This window comes from Asterias amurensis, chromosome 2 (assembly GCF_032118995.1).
Source record: "Asterias amurensis chromosome 2, ASM3211899v1".
NCBI lineage: Eukaryota > Metazoa > Echinodermata > Asteroidea > Forcipulatida > Asteriidae > Asterias > Asterias amurensis.
This window is the reverse complement of record NC_092649.1, coordinates 14175889-14197591: the sequence shown is the minus strand read 5'-3', so window position 1 is coordinate 14197591 and position 21703 is coordinate 14175889. Positions and strand designations below refer to the sequence as shown.

Below are 21703 nucleotides of genomic sequence, written 5' to 3'. Positions count from 1 at the left end.
AACTGTGATCCAGGGTCTCCCCTCAGAAAATTAGCTGTATTTTGTGACTTGTGTATTTATGCGCCCTGCCCCCGTATAATGACTACCGCAATATTCCTGGATGGAACTCCGCAAGGGAACAGCGCAGTGCAGACAGCCCAGTACTTACCGGCTCTGATGATGAGATAAGGGATGGAACACCACTGCACCACAGGGAAATCAAAGCTCGCCCCATTTCAAGAAGGGGGGGGGGGGTAAAGAGATTAAGGTTATTAGTTTATGGGTTGGGGTTATAGCGCATTAGTGTGAAGCCAGTAGTGTGCAATGTAAATTTAGTTCACATGATGTGCATGTGCAATGAGTGTTATGTAGGTCATGGGTGTCCCTATGGAGGTTAATTCCGCTGCTTTCTGTTTTCCCCCCTTTGTATGATCGCGGAGTGAGGACATATCACAGGTTATTGGTTATACACCATTCCCTCCCCCTTACATATCGCCAGTAAGAAAGCACTTCAGAGAGTTTCTGCTTTTAGAATTCCAGAGGGGAAACGTGACGGGAAAGATCCCAGGCATGAGTTTCTGCTTTTGTTGATGTGGCAGAATGGTGATGCCATGTACATACAATACAACATTTTAACTTCAACAATGAGCAAAAATGTTTCAACACCTGCATGTGTTCCATTGAGTTACTGAGCAGGATGTAGTTATTAGCAATAACATCACACAGTATTTTGGCTGGTAAATAGAGCATTGTTAATTTCTGACTAGTTGGCATGAATTTTCAGCCAAGGAAATTTGAAAAAAATACCCAAAGAACGACAAAAACAAAAGAAGTCCAATGTCTAGCAGCCAAAGGGCTGTCAACATTTGCTGAAATACAGGGTGTACAATTTGTTCATTTCCAATTAGTGTGGTACACTTTTCAATTGAAAAAGAAAGAAAGTAAATGGATGTCAAAGTGGGCTCTTCTAATTCAAATGGAAATTCAAACGACACCTAGATGCCCCTCTTGCTAACACCAATGGTCTGAGTGGTAATGTGAAGCAGCCACGCCCTGTACATATTAAGCAAGCTTTTGTCCGGGTGCTCCTGGCAGCAGGTTTGGACTGTGTCACCTGCATCATCATCATCTGCTGAGAAACTCTTGACTCTCTGCGCAACTCAGCCACTACGCTCTGACGGGATGAAACACTACACGGCTCCCATGTGTGAACAATTATGCATGTCTAACGCTGGCATTCCGCATAGCTGAGAGAGCGCAATGCAACTTAATCTACGACTTGGAATTAACTGAAATTATAAATGCCGACTGTCGGTAGAGGAGATTTTTGCGTTTACCTGTTATGATAGCATTGCTTCTGACTATTAAATCATAACCATTTCATACATTTTGAACTTCCTAGATCAATTATTGAATGTCCTTTGCGGTTTGTTGTAATTGACAATGGTTTGACTGAGACTCTTAAAGCCCTTGGACCCTTTCGGTACAGAAAAAAAAAAAGTTCACAGATTTACAAATAATTTACAGGGTTTACAGAAGGTAATGGTGAAAGACTTCTCTTGAAATATTAGTCCATGAAATGCTTTACTTTTTGAGAAAACGGTAAAACAATATAAATTCTCATTAACGAGAATTACGGATTTGTTATAAACACATGTCATGACACGGCGAAACGCGCGAAAACAGGAGTGGGTTTTCCCGTTATTTTCTCCCGACTCCGATGTCTGATTGAGCCTAAATTTCCACAGGATTGTTATTTTATATATAAGTTGTGATACACGAAGTGTGGGACTTGGACAATACTGTTTACCGAAAGTGTATAATGGCTTTAAATGTCTTTCATTTGTGAAACTTTTTACATTGGCACTATGACATTGGACTACTTTTGAATTGTATCTTTCTTTCAGTACGTTTTTCCTCACCATAAACCTCGGCTGTGCACTATTACTGCAGGTTGACAATATTGACATTAGAATTATTGGCCAATGGAGTAACCTCTAACAAAAAGAGAGAAGACTTCAGAATGACCCAAAGTGCTTATTGATTACCTCAAACTAGGCTTGTGTAAGAAGAGAGTGAGAGTGAGAGAGAGGACCGAGCCAAAAGGAAGGGCGTGCTCATTCTTTGCAGCCAAACTTAGAAACTTACAGATGTTGCGTGCACTTTTTAGCCATCAATCAGCAGAAGATTGGGGCAGGTGACTTAATTGTGTGGAAGGGATTTAAGAGATGCTGGCAGACACCAAATGAGTCACTGGTCAAATAAGATTTCTTTTTTTCTTAAGATGTTTTTTTTTTCTTTTTTTTCGTTGATCATGTCTAAGGTAATTGCCTTAAACCTTTTTTCTTTTCTTTTTTAAAATCTGCATGACATAGTTCACACCCCGAGTAAGTGATCGGTGATCATACAGGAAAGTACTGTTAAGTTGGTGATGAAACAATGAAACACCCGCCGTCATACATCGATGTGTATCTCTGCAGAATGGTCAAACTGAAAACCACCTTCAATATTCCCAACTTCCTCAAAAAGCCCCCCCCCCCCACATCCCCATAAAAAAATCAAAATAATCTTGACATTTCACTCAAAAACCACAATAATCCTTCAAATTCCCAACAAGAATAGGTGACCCAAATATTAGCCCTCACAAAAGGAACAAGACCAATCAGACTGAATGACTATAATCATATGACCGCTCCCTAGAGATCCGATTGGCTCACCTGTCCCAGATCGAACAAAACAAAATTCAGCACCTTATCCCCAGTAAATTCCAAATCAGGTTTCTCTAAAACCCGTAACCCAAAACCCCCTCACTGGTAAATCAGCCCTTGTGTAACTAGGCCTTCCTCCCAATCATCAGATAGAACAGAACCCAAACGGAATTGCCAAAAAGAGGGACCCATTTAACTTGCATATTTTTTCCAAAAACTACCACGTAGCTTTGTAACCGAATCCCCTCCAAAGTAACACTGTATCGACCCGACCACTGTTTTTTTTTTCCCTTCTCTCTTTTTCAGTACCTTATAATGGCAGCATATGTTTTCTCTTGGGAAGGTATGAGTCATAGATGAAACTGTATGTGTTAGCACACTTTCATTCTACGAGTATAGCAATGGTGCTGAGGACACCACATTGAAGGAAGAAAAAAAAAAAAAAGAAAAAAAAACCCCATTTATTTTGCAGACTCCCTTGGTTTTAAAAACCATTGTGAATTTGTATAATTCAGCTTTCCTTTTGAAATTGTATCATAAAACAGGGTTCTGTCCACAGTGGTCAGTGCTGAGAAAACCACCCCCGCAATCAGGACTCCCCAACCATCACTGGAAGAATTTCCTCTGTTTCCGACCACCACACATTTTTGAAACTTTAAAATTACACTTGCAATTTCATTTCAAAGGTTTTCAACCAAAAGTAAAATTGGGAACTTGCCAGTAGAAAAGGTACCCCAAGCCATTTGTTTTTAGCACTTCTTTGATTTGAATCTATTTATATGATCTACTACAAATGTATGTATATGTAACTGAACCATCTCGCAATGATTTTCAGAGAAACGGTTTTCAGGAAAACGTTTTTCCACCACTTAAGAAATCCTTGGCAGAACCTTGATAAAATAAAACAGACAAATTCCTTCTATCTTGAAGGGGAGCAATTGGAAGCTGTGGTGCAACCGTGGTTCAAACCATGAACTTTCCATATTCAAGAAAGCCACGGAGTTTGTCTGACTTAAAGGAGATTATATTTTGTAAGAATATCTTTAGCAAAAGGGAAATATTGAAAAACTGAATTGAGTAATCACCTCATTCAGAGAGGAGAACAGTCCATCAAAATTTCATAAAAAACTGGTGGATTTGAATAGCTGCCAACCATCCATTAAGGACATTACCGTGAACATATGGATTAAGGGGTCGGGTGATTAATGTAGTCAACCATGGTGTAGTAATATTCTTGCACTGTCGGCCCGGTACGATATATGTTCATTAACATTCATCCCTGTAGTATGCGCAGCTCATGAAAGGGGGCTGCGAGTGCGTTGATGTCATTGTATACATCCAATCCCTGGGATGTAAATGCATGATTAGTATGCATATAGGTCAGGCCAGTTAACTCAAAAAAGAGGGCACACCACGGATCCCTGTGGTGCCCTCTCCATATCCCATCAGCCAATACTGTAGCTGGGAGCATGACTGGGTAGGGTGCTTGATCAATGACGGGCTTGTCACGGCCACTGACAAGGGCCGACATCGATAGTGACAAACTGGAGGAATCCTTAATCATAGCCTATGTAACATCAACATATCCTCAAGTAGTTCCGAAGGACCTTTTTCTTTTTTCTTTCTTCGGCATGTGGGCATCGGCTTTTTATGAATGGATAATACATTATATATGCGATCAGATCACGTAACCCTGTCCTTTGTAAGATCTCGTGTGTTGTGAGAAGGCTCGTGACTGAACTTGGTGCAGATGGATAGAGTGGAACACTTTCTTCCTTCTGAAAGCCACCGTGTTTTACGCTCAAACAGCTCTGAGATGATTTGTAAGGAGAGGAACAAAACCACGGAAGAAAATTGCCCCTGTTGACCTCCAAATGACATTGGTGCCCCTTACAATGTTCCGAACGACATTCCCTTTTTCAGTATTAAAGGGACAAAATGCATTGCCTCTGCAAGGGTGAAATTATAGGCCAGTCCTATGTCTTTCAAATTCTATAAACAAAGCCTTTTAAAAATAAAAACTCAAAAATAACAAACAGTGCAGCTTTGAACTTCATGAAACAAAACCTCATCAAATTAAAAAACTAAATTGAAAGGTTTCAACATGATATTTTCCGCTACATTGAAACATAAAAACATCTAAGCACACCTTTTTACTACTGGCGGCTCTCTTTTCTTTTAAGATTCTCATCCCGTCAAAATATTTTTCCTAGCGAAAGTGTGTGTATCACCTGACCTTGCTTCACTCCCCTCCTCCCCCCCTCCGCGCAATTTTAACACAAAATATTGCCTGCTCTATGCAGATAAGATAAAGCTGGCACTCACACTTGTTTCAGGAATTACAAGTCACCATAGAGTATAGCGCAACTTAAAAAAAATACCAATGTTCAAACAAAAATAAACATGAACTTTTCATTGGGCAATGAAACTAAAAGGGCGGAAACCGAGTAAAATATCGCGTGTATGACAAATACCTATGGGTACACCGCAAGGGCGGAGTCTATAACGTTCACTACATAGACTAATTGCCTGAAAGGAAAGATTTGCAAAACCACTGTTACTTTGCAGTTTAACTCTTGTGCAAGATTTTACAGTGTACATTGACCTGATCGCAAATACTCGGTACACTCAAGTTAGGCGTGGAAAGCGGTGCATGCTGGCCTAGCTAGAGATCAAGGTCTAGCTAGCTTGGGCAGCATGTATCTCATTCCACAGTTAACGCTTGCGCAATGGGTACTTTCGAAAAGGTCTACTAATTGTGTGTTTTTTGTGTGTTTTTTTTTTTGGGTGGGGGGGGGGGGAAATAGGAAAACACAACTAGCTGTCACAAATTACTTACTTAACAATCAAAAGGAACTACATGATGTATGGCACGAGTGCAAAAAAGGGTTAGAGGCTTGATTTTTTCAGTTTTTTCTCTTTCCAACTGTTAGTCAGCATTTTCTTTCACATTCAGGCATAGGGTTCGACGGTTGCTAGCATCACACTTTATAAAAGTCATGCCCGGACAGTCTGAGGAAACCATAGAGGTCACTGCCTCCTTAACCCCTTGGTCATGGTACCCAGCACCCTGGGTACTCGGGTTTAAATATACCCATTATAGACAATCTGATCCAAAAGGAAGTGCAATGATACCCCAAGTCCCAGACCAATAATGAATTACTAGTAATACACAGGACCATGCTCCTGGATGTCGCTGCACCAAACAGCTTTGCTACACATGTGTGTACGTGTACACCATACCATATTGAGGAGTTATTGCACTAAATACGGCCATCTGGCTCGTATACCCGTTACTCAATTTTCGCGCGACTCTAGCACAAATATTTTTGAACATACGTTTCCGTTCAACAGCTCAGCAGGATGAGGCCGTCGACATAAAACATTCAACCCATGTCTGAAAGATACTTTGTATTCAGTAGGAAATATCAAATTCAGGGAAGGTGTTATTTTCTGCGGAATAGACTGCCAGGAATGAAAACAAAGGCACGTGCACTTTTTAAAGGGTGAACTTCTGTTCCCTTTACACACTAAAAGGCAAAGTAGTACATGTTTGGATAAGTTTGGTTTTGTTTTTAGAACTGTTTGATTGTTTTAAAACTCTATGATTGTAGATATTTTGAAAAGAAATTAATTTCAAAAGGTTGTAGTGTTTTTGAAATATCAACGAAAATCTGGAGCAGTTGTGTTCACAAAGGGAGAATAATTCATAACTGGACTCACACAATATGAGAAATGTTTCATGCATGAAATTTGTTTGAATCCCTTTCTCTAAAACCACATTCCTCAGAAGGGATTCGTTCCTCTATAGAAATGTTTTGCATTATCAGCAGGTGCAGTGCTTCTTACCTAGTTAGATTGTAAACATGGTCATTCATTTTTTGAATAATTACCAAAGGTATACCCTATTTAATCATATACATTGTTTACTTCTCTTTATATGGTCTCAAATTAAATAAGCCAACCAAAGTACTGAACAGTAAGTGACAAAACAAAATTGCCCTCGTTTTTTATTTCGGATTTAAAATGTGTTAAAATAAAGAGCAGTCAGGAGGAAGACTATGATAGCGTCTCCTCTGACACCAAGAACAGAGGAGTGAATGGATCGCGATGACAAATTTCAAGGAGCAAGCTTGGTCGCCCCATCCTCCTTGAAGGGAAGCAAGCCCTCAGGTGTCGGTGAGATGTTAAGCCTTATATCAGATCTTAATCCCAAAATGTCCAAGGTGCCAAGGCCTCCGAGGGTCTTCCTGTTATAAGAAAACGTAGGTTATTGGATACAGAATGCGTGCTAAGGTATTTTGTTATCAGCCGAGAGGGCAGGGTTAACTGTCAGGTGCGACTGATTGACAAACTTGATGTCTGCTGCCTTTCAGGTTTCCTTCTCTTCCACTTTTAACAAGACTTATTTAGACCTATTACGCTGAGTCAGAGTCAGGGTGATTATCATGAATACATCCCCCCCCCCTCTTTGCAAACTCATCAAAACTATGTAAATACGAAGTACAGGAAACATACGAAATGTCATGAGGAAAAGATGGGTACTGAGCCGATAAGAGACACTTTAACAGGCAATTTGTTTTCAAACGTCAAGAGATGCAGGGTTGATATTGGATGGTGTACAAAGTACGTCTCCGACACAGCTTGTGTTTCTGGTCCCCTTGAAGATGGGGGAGCGCAGTAAAGCCTGTTGCCAGGAATGATTGATACCTAATGCACTCATCATGAGCTGTCAACGAACAAGTGTCCGTTCATCGCATGAGTGCAATGAGTCAAGATGTCGGCTCGCAACTCAATCAAAGAGGCTGAGATGCGTCGACTTGTGGGTTTAATAGACAATCATTGCAGTGCGGCCCTTTTGTTTAATGTCCCCCTTTCCATTGAAAAGAATGTAATTGATAGTGAGGCTAGACGGGTGAATAGTCTGGCCCCTTTGATTGTATGATGGCTCATCATGATGACTAGACCAAAAGAGAAAGTCAACTATAAGTGCACTGCAGCACCTTGTAAACCCTTAAAAGATGCTACACAAAATGGTCTCATAACTATTAAAATGTCTTAAAATTGTTTCACTTTGTTTTACTGCCTCGAGTTACTTTAATGTAAAACTCCACTTCTATTTCTATAATACATGTAGGCCCTACAGGGAAACTTTTTTGTGGGACTTTGAGAATGCTTTGGTCTCTCTCTAGTCTCCACTTTCTCCTTTTTTTCATTCCGTTTGGGGGGGGGGGGGGGCAGCGGTTGAAAAGAGAAGATAGTTTGAAACAAGAGATTGGTGTAAGCTGAGGTGTTCAGGAAAACCCCTGTACAAGGCTATCCTGGATGAATCAGACGGGAAAACATACAGACCCTATTAGAAGGTCAACCACAAAGACTCTCCATTCAAGAGAGTCTAGACTAGTAACTAGGGGACATGAAGGGGGTCCACGGTTAAACCCCCTACAAGTAGAGACTGGATGCTGCGTAATTCACAAACTTGTCCCCTTAATTATATTCAGGTGCTGCTCACCCTAAACCCTCTTCGATCAATCCCGCCTCTGAAAAAAGTGACAGCTGGGATTAACAAAAAACAAAATCTACCCTGTCCTTGCTTGATCGTCCTCAAAATGGCCGACAGAATGTTCCTGATTTGGGTACACCAGCATCAGGCTTTTATCGGGACGACACGTACATAGGCACAGGAAAGACTATAGAGAATGTTGGAAGGGCTTAGGGGTCCAGTCTAAATGCCGCTTGAATGTTTCTTATCAGGGCAGACACTGAACGTGTTTATAATTAGGCTTCCCTTCACTATGAAACATAAATGTTGTCGACTCTGACGATCACTGGGGACCCTCTGGAAGCACAAATGTCTACTTTTTACAAGTAAGGTTTGACTCTTCTGATCGCTATGGAGAAGGATCCAAAGTTGTTCTTCCAAATGGACGAAAGACGAAACCTTCCACTTAACTATGTTCAAGAAAAAAAGTACATGCATGGCAGTGAACGATATCCCTTGTATAACAGAGCAAAATGCTATGCAAAATGTCTCGGTTGCTACTCAACATTAGCATTCACTATGCACAAAGTCTGTTCATTCAAAATATTTTGCTATGCAAATTTGCATGCCTGATAAAATTGTTCCCTGCACTTCATAAAGTGGCTTAACAGTTTCCTGCTTAGCACAAATGAGGGTGATACCGGTCACAAATGGTACAATTGATATTGTAATTTTGGCTGGTAACCTTACTCTGATAGGCATAATTTTACTTTGACAATGCTGCTTGAACATCTTCTCATCTACACTTAAACTTAGCACTACATGTACATGAATCTATGAGTCATTTCTGAGAGTTCCACGGAGTGTTTACTTTACATGATATCACATTGTATAATTGTCTTGCAGCTTGAATAACAACGAGGGTAAGGTCACTTGCTGTAGTTTGACAAGAAATAAATAAAAACACCTTAAATGTCAACGTCTTCAAGAACCAAAATGGTAATTGTCTGCCGCCAATTAGTCCCAATGTACAGATTGTTGTGAATTTTTGGTCTAATTAATCATTCATAGATACGCAACCGATTGTATAAATTTACAAAAGTGAAGACTGGACACGTCCAGTATGACCATTTTGAATCTACTTGTGTAAAACCCACTAATCAAGGGCAGTCATGAGTGCATAATAATACTACACACTAATTACTGAACACCAAGGAGTATTTTCACACACACCAACAATTCAGCAGACCATGTTGATAAACAATGACAATTTATTCCACAGGTTCAGGTTCATCTACACCATACACAAAAAAGTACTGCAAATACCTCATTTATTTATTTCTTGTGATTGAGGTCCAATTTCATGGCTCTGCTTACCACGGAATTCTGTGCTTTTGGTCCATAGAGTCACACGCTTTACAGGATGCTGTAAGTGCAGATGGTTTAACACTAAGCAGGGCTTAGACATTGCAGTTGTATTATTAAATAAAATACATGTACATGTACATGTACCCTATTAATTGACCTCCACTGACCCTGTGACCTTTGTGATCGTACAATCTGACCAGCCTCACTATTAACAGTCAGTCTCCTTACAGGTCTTGAGTTTCGGACTTGGAAAGGGCACAGCAATTTTCATCTGGTGTAAGTAAATTAAAACTAACAAGGGGCACTTCTACTACATGAATGACATAATGAAATGGTAAATTTGTATTGTAATTTTGCAAAGGCACTACAGCGAAGGCACAGGGCACCACGACAATTGTTGCGTGTGCGGTGGGTTAATTGGAGGCATGTCCTTTCTGTACAGTAGGGCTGAATATCCAAAGTCAAGTCTTCTTCCCAGATGACTCCACAAATCAAATAATCGCTTTCCCATTCATTTGACAACTGAGGGATTGTGATCAGAGAGGGAGAGAGAGAGAGTGGTAAAGTGTTCACCGATGCGAGACAATGGGGGCACAAAACTGGACCAACAGGCCGCGAAATGGGAAAATGGGAATTTCATCATTTCACACATCAATTTGAAAGGTGCCATACAGAGCTAAACCGCATGGAAGGAGGCGACTGGAACCTTTTTAAGTGATAACATATTTTTGTTATTTACATTGTTTGTACACATGTATGATGATCCAATATACAGATAAAATGGACTACAACACAGAAATTTTTGTTTTCACCTTAATTGTAGTTTGAAGGGCTGAGATCTTACAAGGTTTTGCCATAGATTGTCTGCCACATTAAAGAGGCTCTTCGTCATGTGCTGTTTATAAGTTCAATTTCAATTGGGGTTTGGAAACTAAAGCATACTTCTTTGCTCTGTTGTCTCAGTCTTACTGGATGACAGGTCAGTCTTGGCTTTTCATTTGGGGGTCATTTTTCATTTTGACACAATGTCACAAAGACTGCCGTTGAAATAAGTTACTCAAGCTAATGAGCTGGAGTAGATGTCCGTTGCCATATTTATTCTTTTAAATACAGTGTAATGCAATAAGGAAGACCAATATATGAACAGCTGAATTAAATGCCGTGTTGGAAATCCTATGCACAGACACAAACTCGCTGTAGTATGCGCCTTTGCGATTTTGCTCTAGAAACCTAAAGCACCAGGATGTCCGAGATTTATCCACTAAGCCAGATGACCCAAATCATTTACGCTAATTCTACTTTCCCCTCTATATGTACAGTAGTGGGGGCAAACCGCTCCACTTGCATGTGCTGGCTAAGTCCACGGTCATAAACAATGGCTTTGGAAAGCTACACACACATACACAACAGGGGGGGGGGGGATGAGACGAAGAAGAGCTAAGCGCGGGAGGAGAGTGCACAAGCACGGCCCGAAGCGTGACATTATGTTAATCCACACTATGATTAAAACTGGCTCATCCCATAGAGTTCTGCCTGCCCCCTGGCTGATTGTAGTGCACCGTTCTTGCATATAGAAGGCGCTTTTAATCAGAGCATGGAGTAAATCTGAGTGGTCTTAATCACAAAGTGCAAGTCCTGTCGATGAAATCACTCGATGCAATTCTGGGTCCACCCTTCTCCCCTGCATCCATACTTGAATATTTTCCCCTCAGGATGGGGCAGGAGCTCCAATACAAAAAATAATATAGTATAAAAATTAATGCGATGGGGCCTCAATTTACAAAAATATTATAAAAGTTAATGAGGTTTATTTCTTTCACTATGTAATGGGAGGGTCTAAAGAAGACACTTTGACTCAATACCTAAATTTTTAATTTCACTTTAGTTTTCCTTAATTTCTGTCTTTGTCTTCCTTGTCTTTTTGTTAAGTGTAACAATCATTTCAATCAAAAACAAAAAGAAGAGACAAGTACGCTTTGTCCGATAACAGACAGAATTTCTCTTGAATATGGAAATAAAATTCCCTGCGTGAGATAGCCCATGTTCAGAAAATAAAATTACATTAAATCAGTCTGAATTTAATTCCCGCCCACGTACATGTTGTAAAAGACAGGTTAGAAAGACTCAACATAGAAAACAAGTAGCAGATTGGAAGAAGTGTTGACTGTTGTGCTCCGTTCCGCAACAAAATAAAAAAAATAAAGCAAGAGACAGATGCTTAAACCAAAACCATGATAATGTCATCAATAATGGGGAGTCGTCAGTTACCAAGCAAATAAACACATTGCTGGTGATAATAGGGGCAGTAGTAAACAAGAAGGTGTGAAGATGTAAATAATAAATATACACCGTAGTGGGGAGTTCAGAGAGGAGAGTTCCGGGGTCGGAAACAAATGAGTTTTCCCGCATTTGATGACATCTCGTTGATTGCCTTAAACTTAAAAGGAGGGTATAGGCCTACCTTTTCAGGGTGATTACTCTGAAAAATTAAGACCACAAAAAACTTACTTTGTAAGAAGCAGTGCAGCTATTGATAATGTATCTTGAGAAACGATTCCCTTCTAAGGAATGTGGTTTTCAAGAAAGGGATTAAACAAAATTCAATCAGAGAATTGTTTCGTGCATGAAACGTTTCTCAGATTGTGCATTCCAATTACGGATCAGTCTTCCTGCGAAGACAAAACCATTCTAGATCATGGCAACATCTCAAAACACTATCTTTTGAAATGAAATTTTCACAGAATAGTATTAAAACAATCGAGCAGTTCCACAAACACCAAAGGCGTTCTTTGCCTGTAATAAAGATACTTACATGAGAAGCCTGGTCAGGTTGCTGATGCTTGGCCACTGAGTTGGGAACTCCGTTATCTGGTTCTTGCTCAAATCCCTGCAGCAAATGGAAACAAATGAGAGAAAGAGAGAGAACAATAAATCAAAATGGCAGAATTGATGTGTGATGAATAACTTATAAAGCACAATTCCTTTGTTTGGGGGGAAATTTATTTTTTATTTTATTTTTTTATTTTTTTTTGGGGGGGGGGAGGGAGAAAGCAACGTCTTTGAAGGCCTATGTTTATAAAAAATGAAAGTATTAATAATTTTAACAAATATTATATAATGATTGAATGATTGATGCTCAATTTGTTAATTTTCACGCTAGATACACATTTTCAATAAATCTTACTGGTTGTGTACACAAAAGACACATTTCAGATCATTGCTTACAGTTTAATATCAAGAGACTCCATATTGTTTTTAGCTAATGTTTAACATTCATGGCACATAATTGAATTAGTTTGTGGGGAAATTGGGGGGCATAGAGAAATACAATTATGTTCCATTGACAGTGACTGTGGATACATACAAACATCTGATCTTTTTGTGACAAATCTGGGCGGAATTACACTGGATTTACGGATCATGGAATTACTAAGCAATGCAATGAAGTTGTAGAGTGTGCACAACAGATCTTTAAAACATTTAAAGAGTGCCAATGCTAAGAAAAGGACGAGCGAGGAAGTTGATTCAGTGTCTGACCCCAGTACAAACGCAGCCTTTAACCTAACGTCTAAAGTTTATCAGAGTTAATTAAACTGGCCATAATACTTTCCACATACAGGCAGCTATTCAAAGTTAATCAATATGGTATCATAAACCAAAAACTATGGATCTTAAACTTTTGTCGGTGGAGCCCCCATATCAACTTAATTTATTTGCACCTGTTCTGCACAAGTGCCCAGGCAGCTACCCCACAAAAGAAAGGCAATTCATTAATTGAGCCATGAGCCAACATCCCTGTATGTGCTCATTCTAGAAACCAAGGTGTTAACCATGAACAAATAATCAGCTAACAATGGAGCGAACACCTAATTACCAAAGCAGTCCCTCTATTAGTGGTTGCCTCATTGTCTCCAATTCAAAAGGATCACCCTATGGTAAAGCATTAGGGTTAAACCTATTCACCCCCTAACAAGATGTTCACACCAATCTTTTATTATCGGTTATTGACTGTATAGATTTTCTTGTTTTTCTGTGCTTGGATTTGAGGGGGGGAGGGTTCTGGATAGGGGATCAGAGTTTAAAATTGTACACTGGTAAATATCAGAAGGATAAGGGGGTGGGCCACCTGATCAAACAATAAAGAATTCCCATGTGCCAGATCCCTTAATAGGGTGGGTCCTCATGGATTAGCGCGGAGCCTACCTAGGTAAAGTAGAACAACATACAAAGGTGGAAGGTGGCAGAAATGCATTCTTACACATAGTATACCACCATACCACCGAGGCCAATTTCATTGCATTGTTTACCACTGGACAATTTAATCACTGGGTTGGATTTCATTGCAGTTGTTTACCACTTTACAATTTTTCCTACATGTAGCTTATTGCACCAAATAGAAAGGCTAGAAAATGTTGACACTTTTCTCTGGGCTGACACTTTTCAATGGGTTGTATTGTAGTAAGTTCATTTGTCCCATCTAAATTCATCTCTGAAAATACTTCACACTTTACATTCCTTTATGGAGGAATGCAAACCTTGTTAGCAGCGAGCAATTGCTTGGAAGTGTTAAGACAGTGCACCTTTCTAAGTTGTTAAAGGGCCTATAATTAAGTTTGTATTAACAATAATAGCAAAGTCTACGTTGGTACAAGAAATGTGCAACTTAAGTCTGCCAAGCCTCCACAAATGTTGTGATAACATTCCACATTTAAGTGTTAAATTGAACGAAAGTATTAACTAAACAGAAACCGAGCGATGGCAAAACAAAATTTCAATTGAGTATTAAAAACAATAACAGAAAATCTGTGTTATAACATCAAGAGGATCTATATAAAACCCGAGTCTGTTTATCTAATATCACAGTTGTGTCACCCTTGCTACGAGTAAGTATTAATATTTTATTAAATAAAAATGCCACCGCAGTCGTGAACACCAGCAGGCGAGCGGCCAAAATATTTGCAACATTGCCAAAATGCACATAATGGCACGGCGAAACGACCCAGAAACATGCATAATCCGATTTGGACTGGATAGTTTCTGTCTGATCGCCGTAAAGGGGTTCCGCCAAACTGTAAGGCGGCTCTTCTGTTGTTTTGTTCCTGCCGAGCTTTTTCACACCTGTCATCATGCCAATAGGTTACCCACAATGCCAGTCAAGAAAAAAAAAACTACATGCAGATTTTATGAAATGTGGCTATGCGCCCCATAACTGTCAATTACAACACCTGTGAAGAGTTCTGCTGACCCCATGACGTGGAGAGTCTGATTGATACGGGCAGGTATCATTCCATTTTCATGTTGTCTAATTTGATTTGTGTTCAGAGGGAAATTGAATTTCAGTATTTTTGTTTGACATTAAAAAAAAAAGTACTGGTCAACTCATAAATTTTCTGCGTAAGTATATGATATGAATATATTTCAAAGGCACTCAGTAGCATTGCAACTGGTTCCCATGTTCTGACGACTACTTTCTTTTACCACATTTCTACTTAAGCTCTTTGTGTGGAGTAAAATCTCTGAGGATTGACCGACTTTCCTGCGAAGGCCCTCGGCTATCGAGCGCTGGATGTTCATTCACAATCAGATAAATAGTGGGATTTGAAGGGTCAAATGAACTTTTCCATGGAGTCGACTTCCTTTAAAACCCTCTCAATGGTCACACAATTTTTCTCTTCAGACTTCAAGGTTTTCTTTTCTCTTCACCAAAATGTGAAACACATCATTCAGATTACTATCTGCCTGGCACCGAAATGTTAAAATGACAACTTGATTTATAACCACCAGGCACTGTGTTTAACACCTAGGCTATATTTCTCTATTTTGAGTGAAGAACCTTTTTTTTTTGTTATGATGAAACGACAACACAGAATGAGGCAATTGAGGCATTCCTGAACAGGCTATTCAAACCTACTGGACTGATCCAAGCCAATGGAACACTCCATGATTCCCATCCATACTAGAGTTTGCTTGCTGAAGAGAAAAACCCAAACTGAAAGACACAATAGAACGCTTGAGTCAGCCCATACACAGTGCGCAAAATACACCCTTGAGCTACTAGGGCAGGGCCAACAAAAGCCTACTTGCTGGAGGGCGCGAAAAGCGATCAACTCGTACAATGGCTTGCTCCACCAGGCACACAATCAATCTTTGGTTTAATTGTGTTGCAAACAGAGGTGGCTAGTAGGGGCAATTGGCATTACAATTGCTCCCCAATACTTCAGAAAACCTAGCTTGCATGCCCAGGTGCACCGTCCGGGATTGCAGGAAGACTACTGTACACTATACACAGTCAGTTACTCAGTTAGTTCTAGATTCCAGTTCACTTTTACAACGAGTGTACATGTATTCCTAGAATGTACCTCCATAAAACAGACACTGAGAAAACATCATTTTACCTCATAAAGGCAGTGCTTATGAAGGATGTATACATAACAATGGCACCTTTAGAACCAACAACTTGCCTTCTTTTCAATCAACATGAAAGTTAATCTGTTATTTTCACACTTTGGTAGTGATGCTTATTGCATAAACACAAAATCAAACTAGTTCCAAGTCCATTTCTGATACAACAAGTTTATATATAATTCAAGATTTGACACTGGATTTAAGAAATACTTTGTATCATATCAAGTGAGCTTGCCTCTAGCGTATCTCTTCTATTAGAGAAAAACATCAGGTGCTTCTTGTGTTCAGGATCAGGGGCTAAAACTTTCAACTGAGGCAATTATGAAGTGTCTTGAAGTTATCAGGACACTACAATGTACTTCTTATTTTGAGTTACAAACGGCAGGATTTTTCTCTTAAAAAAGACCGCTTTGCCCTAATTACATGAAGCAGTACAGACATGAAAGGCCTACATCCAGTAAAAGAATCATGGTGTTTTTACAGACACATTCTGGTGAAGATTTCCATGACCCAGTATCATTTTCCAAACAAAAAACAAAGCCAGAAAACTTGTTCTTCCTGGACCATTTTTTCCCCAAAACATGAGTTGCAAAATTGTAATTTAATTTTCATCAACTTTCTGGTTTGAACACCTTGCCACAGCTGTGCAATAACTACCCATCAACACACAAAAAATGCTCCTCAAGCGTTGCACTACGCAAGCATTTTAGATTTTTTCAGTTGCGGCAGTGTAACTACGCCAGTATTATTTCTTCTTTTTAATCTGGCACGGGGAGTTTTCATGAAAACACAATGGGAAGGACGAGCATGTTTTGATTCATAACACAGACATAGCACCATGGACTCCGCAATACTGTCCCTGCCCCCAAACAGCAAGGAATCCATTTTTCCTTACAGATTGTGTTCTGTTGACATTTCATCACAGTGGGGCCACCCTACCGGGGCTGGCTCAGCTCCCAGGATCGCATCAACTTCGACACTTGGATGCTAATCATTCTCACCCATTTTTCTTTCGCCAGTAAAGAAAAAATAATAAGTCAGACCACGGTCAGACTTGCAGAGAGATGGACAATCAAGTTTTTTTTGCAGACCCCTTTCTAATATACACCAAGTGATTGTCAGATTTGTTTCGTTTTAAAATTATACATACTGTGTAGTCTCTTTTTTATTTAAATCCATTGCACACACGAGGTGATGACATTTAATTGATTTAAAATGAGGTCGGAGAACACAGGACGAACTACGATGATCAGATCTATCCCATTTCACGGAGGCAACAAAGGCGACTGCCTCCATGCCCACTGGTCATGCCTTGGTGTCCTTAAAATTGTCTCAGTAGAAATTTACAATTTCCATTTCCTCATGAGGTGCCCTTTACCAAGGAGACGAAACAAGATGTCTTGGTGCCCTTGTCCTTTTAAAAACTAAGCATACAGGCCTATACTTATTATCAGATCTACCCCATAGCCATGTACCTTTTCGTTTTCATATAACTATGTTAATTTTGGTTTTTACCCGAGTCCTGTGAAAAAATATCACAGGCATGTTACACGAGTGGGATTCGACCCACGACCCTTGCAATTCTAGAGCAGTGTCTTTCCAACTCACTCCACTACCGAGGTTGCCTGGCAGCTACAGGCAGTTCGAATCCCATATTTTGGCAGCGGGTACCACAATGATATAAGAGATGTTAAATTTGCATCGTGGATAAAGAATATTAATTTTGGTTTTTACCCATACACAGGTATATCGGATGTGTGTTAGCACTGTATTATTAATAATCAGTACTTCACAGGACTCGGGAAAGTACTGAGTATACAGTGCTCACAACTCATAACTACAATACGTTGTTACAAAGCTAAGCTGTGACCCAGTATCCGTAAACCAAGATACAGGCATGTGCTAGCAGAAACCTTTCCCTCACCTCTTTAAATAATGCATGATGTCATATCACAGCATCTTGCAATAACTTAGCCTACCTCCGATGATATATGTCCATGCACAAGGCATGGCACGGCACAAGTATGTGCACAGGTGTGCAACTTCATTATTTGCGCAAGTCCCTGTTGTTCCTTGTTCTGTGTTCATTTACAGTCAACTGCTGTTTGTCCATAATGTAAAGGTGGGGGTTGTTTTTTTTTGTCTTTCTGCATGCACAGCAACACTGACTGACAAAAGGGAAGGAGGAGGGGGGGGGGGGTTACACCTACATTGTGTACACCTGAGAAGATGTGTGTATTCTGCCGATGAGAAAATGGTGGGCCCAGGTAAACAAAGATTTATTCCCAACAGCATCATGAATATCTAATGAGCCAAAGAATCTCATGTAATACTGGCTTGGTGTTATTTGAAGGACAAATCCCCTAGCACAGCAGCAGTCACACTTACCATTGCATGCTGGCTCAGAATCTAAACAGGGGGGGGGGGGGCATTCATAAGTATCAACGTCTTAAAATATCTACCTAAATTTGTTGACTCTACATGTACCTCAGAAGCCACCAAACAAAATGTTTCCCTTTCCTATTCTAACATTGAAAATCAAATTTAATGTGTCCATTATTTATGTCCAAGGATTGGTCATTATTTTTTACATTTTTGAAGCCCTTTACCAAGTGTGCCTTATTTTAGCAGTGTGTGGTTTTAAATGCTTTATCATACGCATCATAACACATTTATTATCACTTTTAGTCTGTACGCACCATTAACTCTGAAATGGCTCTATAAAAGAAAAAATTCTATTCAGACACCAAAATACATTAATAATCTCATACAGATGTGAGAACAAATAAAACTTTCTATACGGACAAATAATATTTTATTTAAAGGGTACACTTGTAGTGAACACTTATTCCCCCTCCTCCCAACAAAATGTGTTTCATCAGTTGACACTTAAATCTATCATCATCCTTTACCACTTGTTTTCATTTAATTTCTAAGTGGGTGAAATGCAAAGATCATGTGCAAAATTCCTCACCGACCCGCTATTTTTCTATTCATAGTGTGGCGCACATGACAAAACGGGCCAGAGCTTAATCGCTGGCATACATCGACAACGGCAATCTGTAGTTGCTCACCTGAAGTCACCAAACACAATGCCACAGCGGGTACTTGTGTGCTCACAACATTACCACCAGGAATAATTGTACACACAGCGATAATTTCCTGCATATTATACTCGGGATAGTGTAATGTAATTTTCCGCTGGCACCTTTATAAAAGGTAGTACTTAAAAGTACTTTAGAAGTTAAATACTTTATTAAAACAAAATTAATATTCTTATCCCCGTTGCAAATTTAACATCTATTATATTACTTTACAATTGTACAAAGTATTAGGCAGATTTAGATTTTACAAATTATAACAGTTCCAGTTTTTACATCTGCTCACACTTCCCCCTGCCTTATCATTGATTAACAAAACAAATTGCTTTTGATTTAAAATTAGTTGCAGTTCTTATTTACCCTCGATGCAAAGAACCCAATAGTATCTTACGACAAGTCAAATCAATTCAATTCCAATTTATCGGACAGGGAACATTAATGTGAATATTTGTGTCATGTTATCGATTGTGGTTTGATCAAAAGCTCTAATAGCGGTTTTAGTCTTCTCTACATTTCATGAGATCCTGCTGTAGTTTTCATATAAAGGACACTACTAATGATCTGAGATTGACTTTAAACAAAAATTTAATTTATTCAAGTTTTCAAATTTCTTTGAGAAGTGAGTGTGAAGTGAGTGATGGCAAGTGGAGACCATTCTGAATGACAAACTTACCAGGACCAGACCCTATTAGGGTCTTTTATCATGTATTCTATTACTTTTCTGGCATACCACATCAATGCAATGTGTGGACCATGTGTCCTGGATTTTTGGCATAACGCTGGCATTGGCATCAGACCCAACAATCAGAGAAATAAGAAAGAGAGAGAGAGAAAACAAAAAAAAAGTGAAAATGAAATGCGATCCTGTTGACGAGGGGCTTGAGATTCCCCGCTCTGAAGGAACACCACAAGGTGGCGAGTTATGCCGTATTTTCACAGCTGCTATTGCCTTGTACAGGGTTAAGGGGAGATCAGTAATAGAGGTTGTGCGGCTTTCTTACAATCTACCCGTACATGTACCACGGTGGTAAAAAGGTGGAAATTAGGCCTTGAAATATCTGGCATGACTATTGCTCGGCAGTTTCTTTACTTCACCTGGCCAGGACTTACACACTGATTGACATGGAACAACGGGAATTTCTCTGTTTCTCTCACCGTAAACAAATTAAATTGGAGGCGTACGAAACTAAAATGTCTGATTAAAGTTTTACTACAAACCTTGAGCATTTCAAAGTGGGCGCAAAATGGCAATTCCATTTTATACTTTAAAATCATGTTTTCCTAGGCGCTTATTTGGGCTTATTCTTGCTTTCCGTATCTCCCCAATTTGACCACTGCCCGTCACAATCCCCCACCATTAAGACAGGTGTTGAGGCCTGGCAAACCTTGCCGATCAGAATGTTGCCGTGACCTATACCTATAACACGTATACAATTGTGCATTCTCAGTCTGATCCCACTCTCCAGCCCATCATAATACCCTGCATGATTTCACAGGACTGCTAATGTGGACGACTGCACAGAAGGAAGCGCCGTAAGCCATGGCCAACAACAACTGACATGCACGGCAACTGGAGCGTACCGGACCTCCAGTCTAAACCAAGAACACACTGCTCGATCATCCCTCAAAGTGAATTCTGCATGCAAGTATTAGGCAGCACACTTAAATACGTGTACAGGTAATAAAATTGACCTTGAAAATGCCTGTGCCTCATTTTGGTTTACCTTCCTGTCTACAGAGATACCTATCTTGATGCTTTTGCTGTTAAGTTACACAGTGTACATGTAGGCCTTGTTTTACAAGAAACAAGGCCCTTGACTACATGTAAGTGAGTATTGTAAATGTGCTGCGCATTTGAATATTATTCTAAGCGATATTATTACCTCAACATGCTGTTTAAAAAGATAAAATCTTAAAAAATAAATTGTTTCCTTTGAAAACTTTTTTGGCTCACAATTTTATGTGTATTTTAAAAATGCAATGTGGGTTCAAACCGTACATTGGTACCTGTACAATTAAACAGACTATTTAAAAATATTTCCTAATTGTGGTCACATAAAAATATGCTTTTTTAAGCATGCCTAATTTTGTTGGTGCTGAATGTTGAAAATCAAACACTGGCAGATCTACCAAATGAAAAATGAAAAAAATAACAGCAAGTTCTAAGCCAATTTGGTAGAAAGGACTATTTTATTTGATCGTATTTTGTTTTGTTATTGACTGATCCTATGCATGCTAATCTGCCAGGCCAACTGACGGGTTTGTAGAATTACATCCCAGCGAGACATAAAGGCCGTGGCATCTCACACATTCAGGCTGTCCTGCTGGGTAGAAGATGGCAGTGGGTCGGGGGTACAGCCAAGGTTCAAATTTCATTAGGGCTTGTGATGGGAGCAGCCATTGAATAATCGTAGTGTGTTTGGGAAACTGACATGGTCTAGTAAAGGTGGTCAGTATGTACTGGGAAAGGTACAATTGTAACTAAGGGCACCCATCTTGGGGTTGGTTGTGCAATCTTCCAGAATCGGAAGATGATTTTGAAGGATTTATAGGAAGGGCTAGGGTTTGAATTTATCCAATATTTGTCTTGTTGTTTCATCTTGGCATTTCAACGTGACAATCAAGTTTTAAGGGTTCTTCACGAGGCACTTAGCAATACT

At 39.6% G+C, this 21703-nt stretch overlaps 1 protein-coding gene across 2 annotated transcripts in view; it reads right to left on the bottom strand.

The window, feature by feature from the left end:
- The window catches only part of LOC139950794 (uncharacterized), an 80802-nt gene that overhangs the window by 36813 nt on the left and 22286 nt on the right, over nt 1–21703 (bottom strand). For both annotated transcript variants that reach the window (XM_071949619.1, XM_071949611.1), the window contains one exon: nt 12350–12424. In XM_071949619.1, the coding sequence (XP_071805720.1) occupies nt 12350–12424 (75 nt within the window). The remainder of the gene's footprint in view (nt 1–12349; nt 12425–21703) is intronic.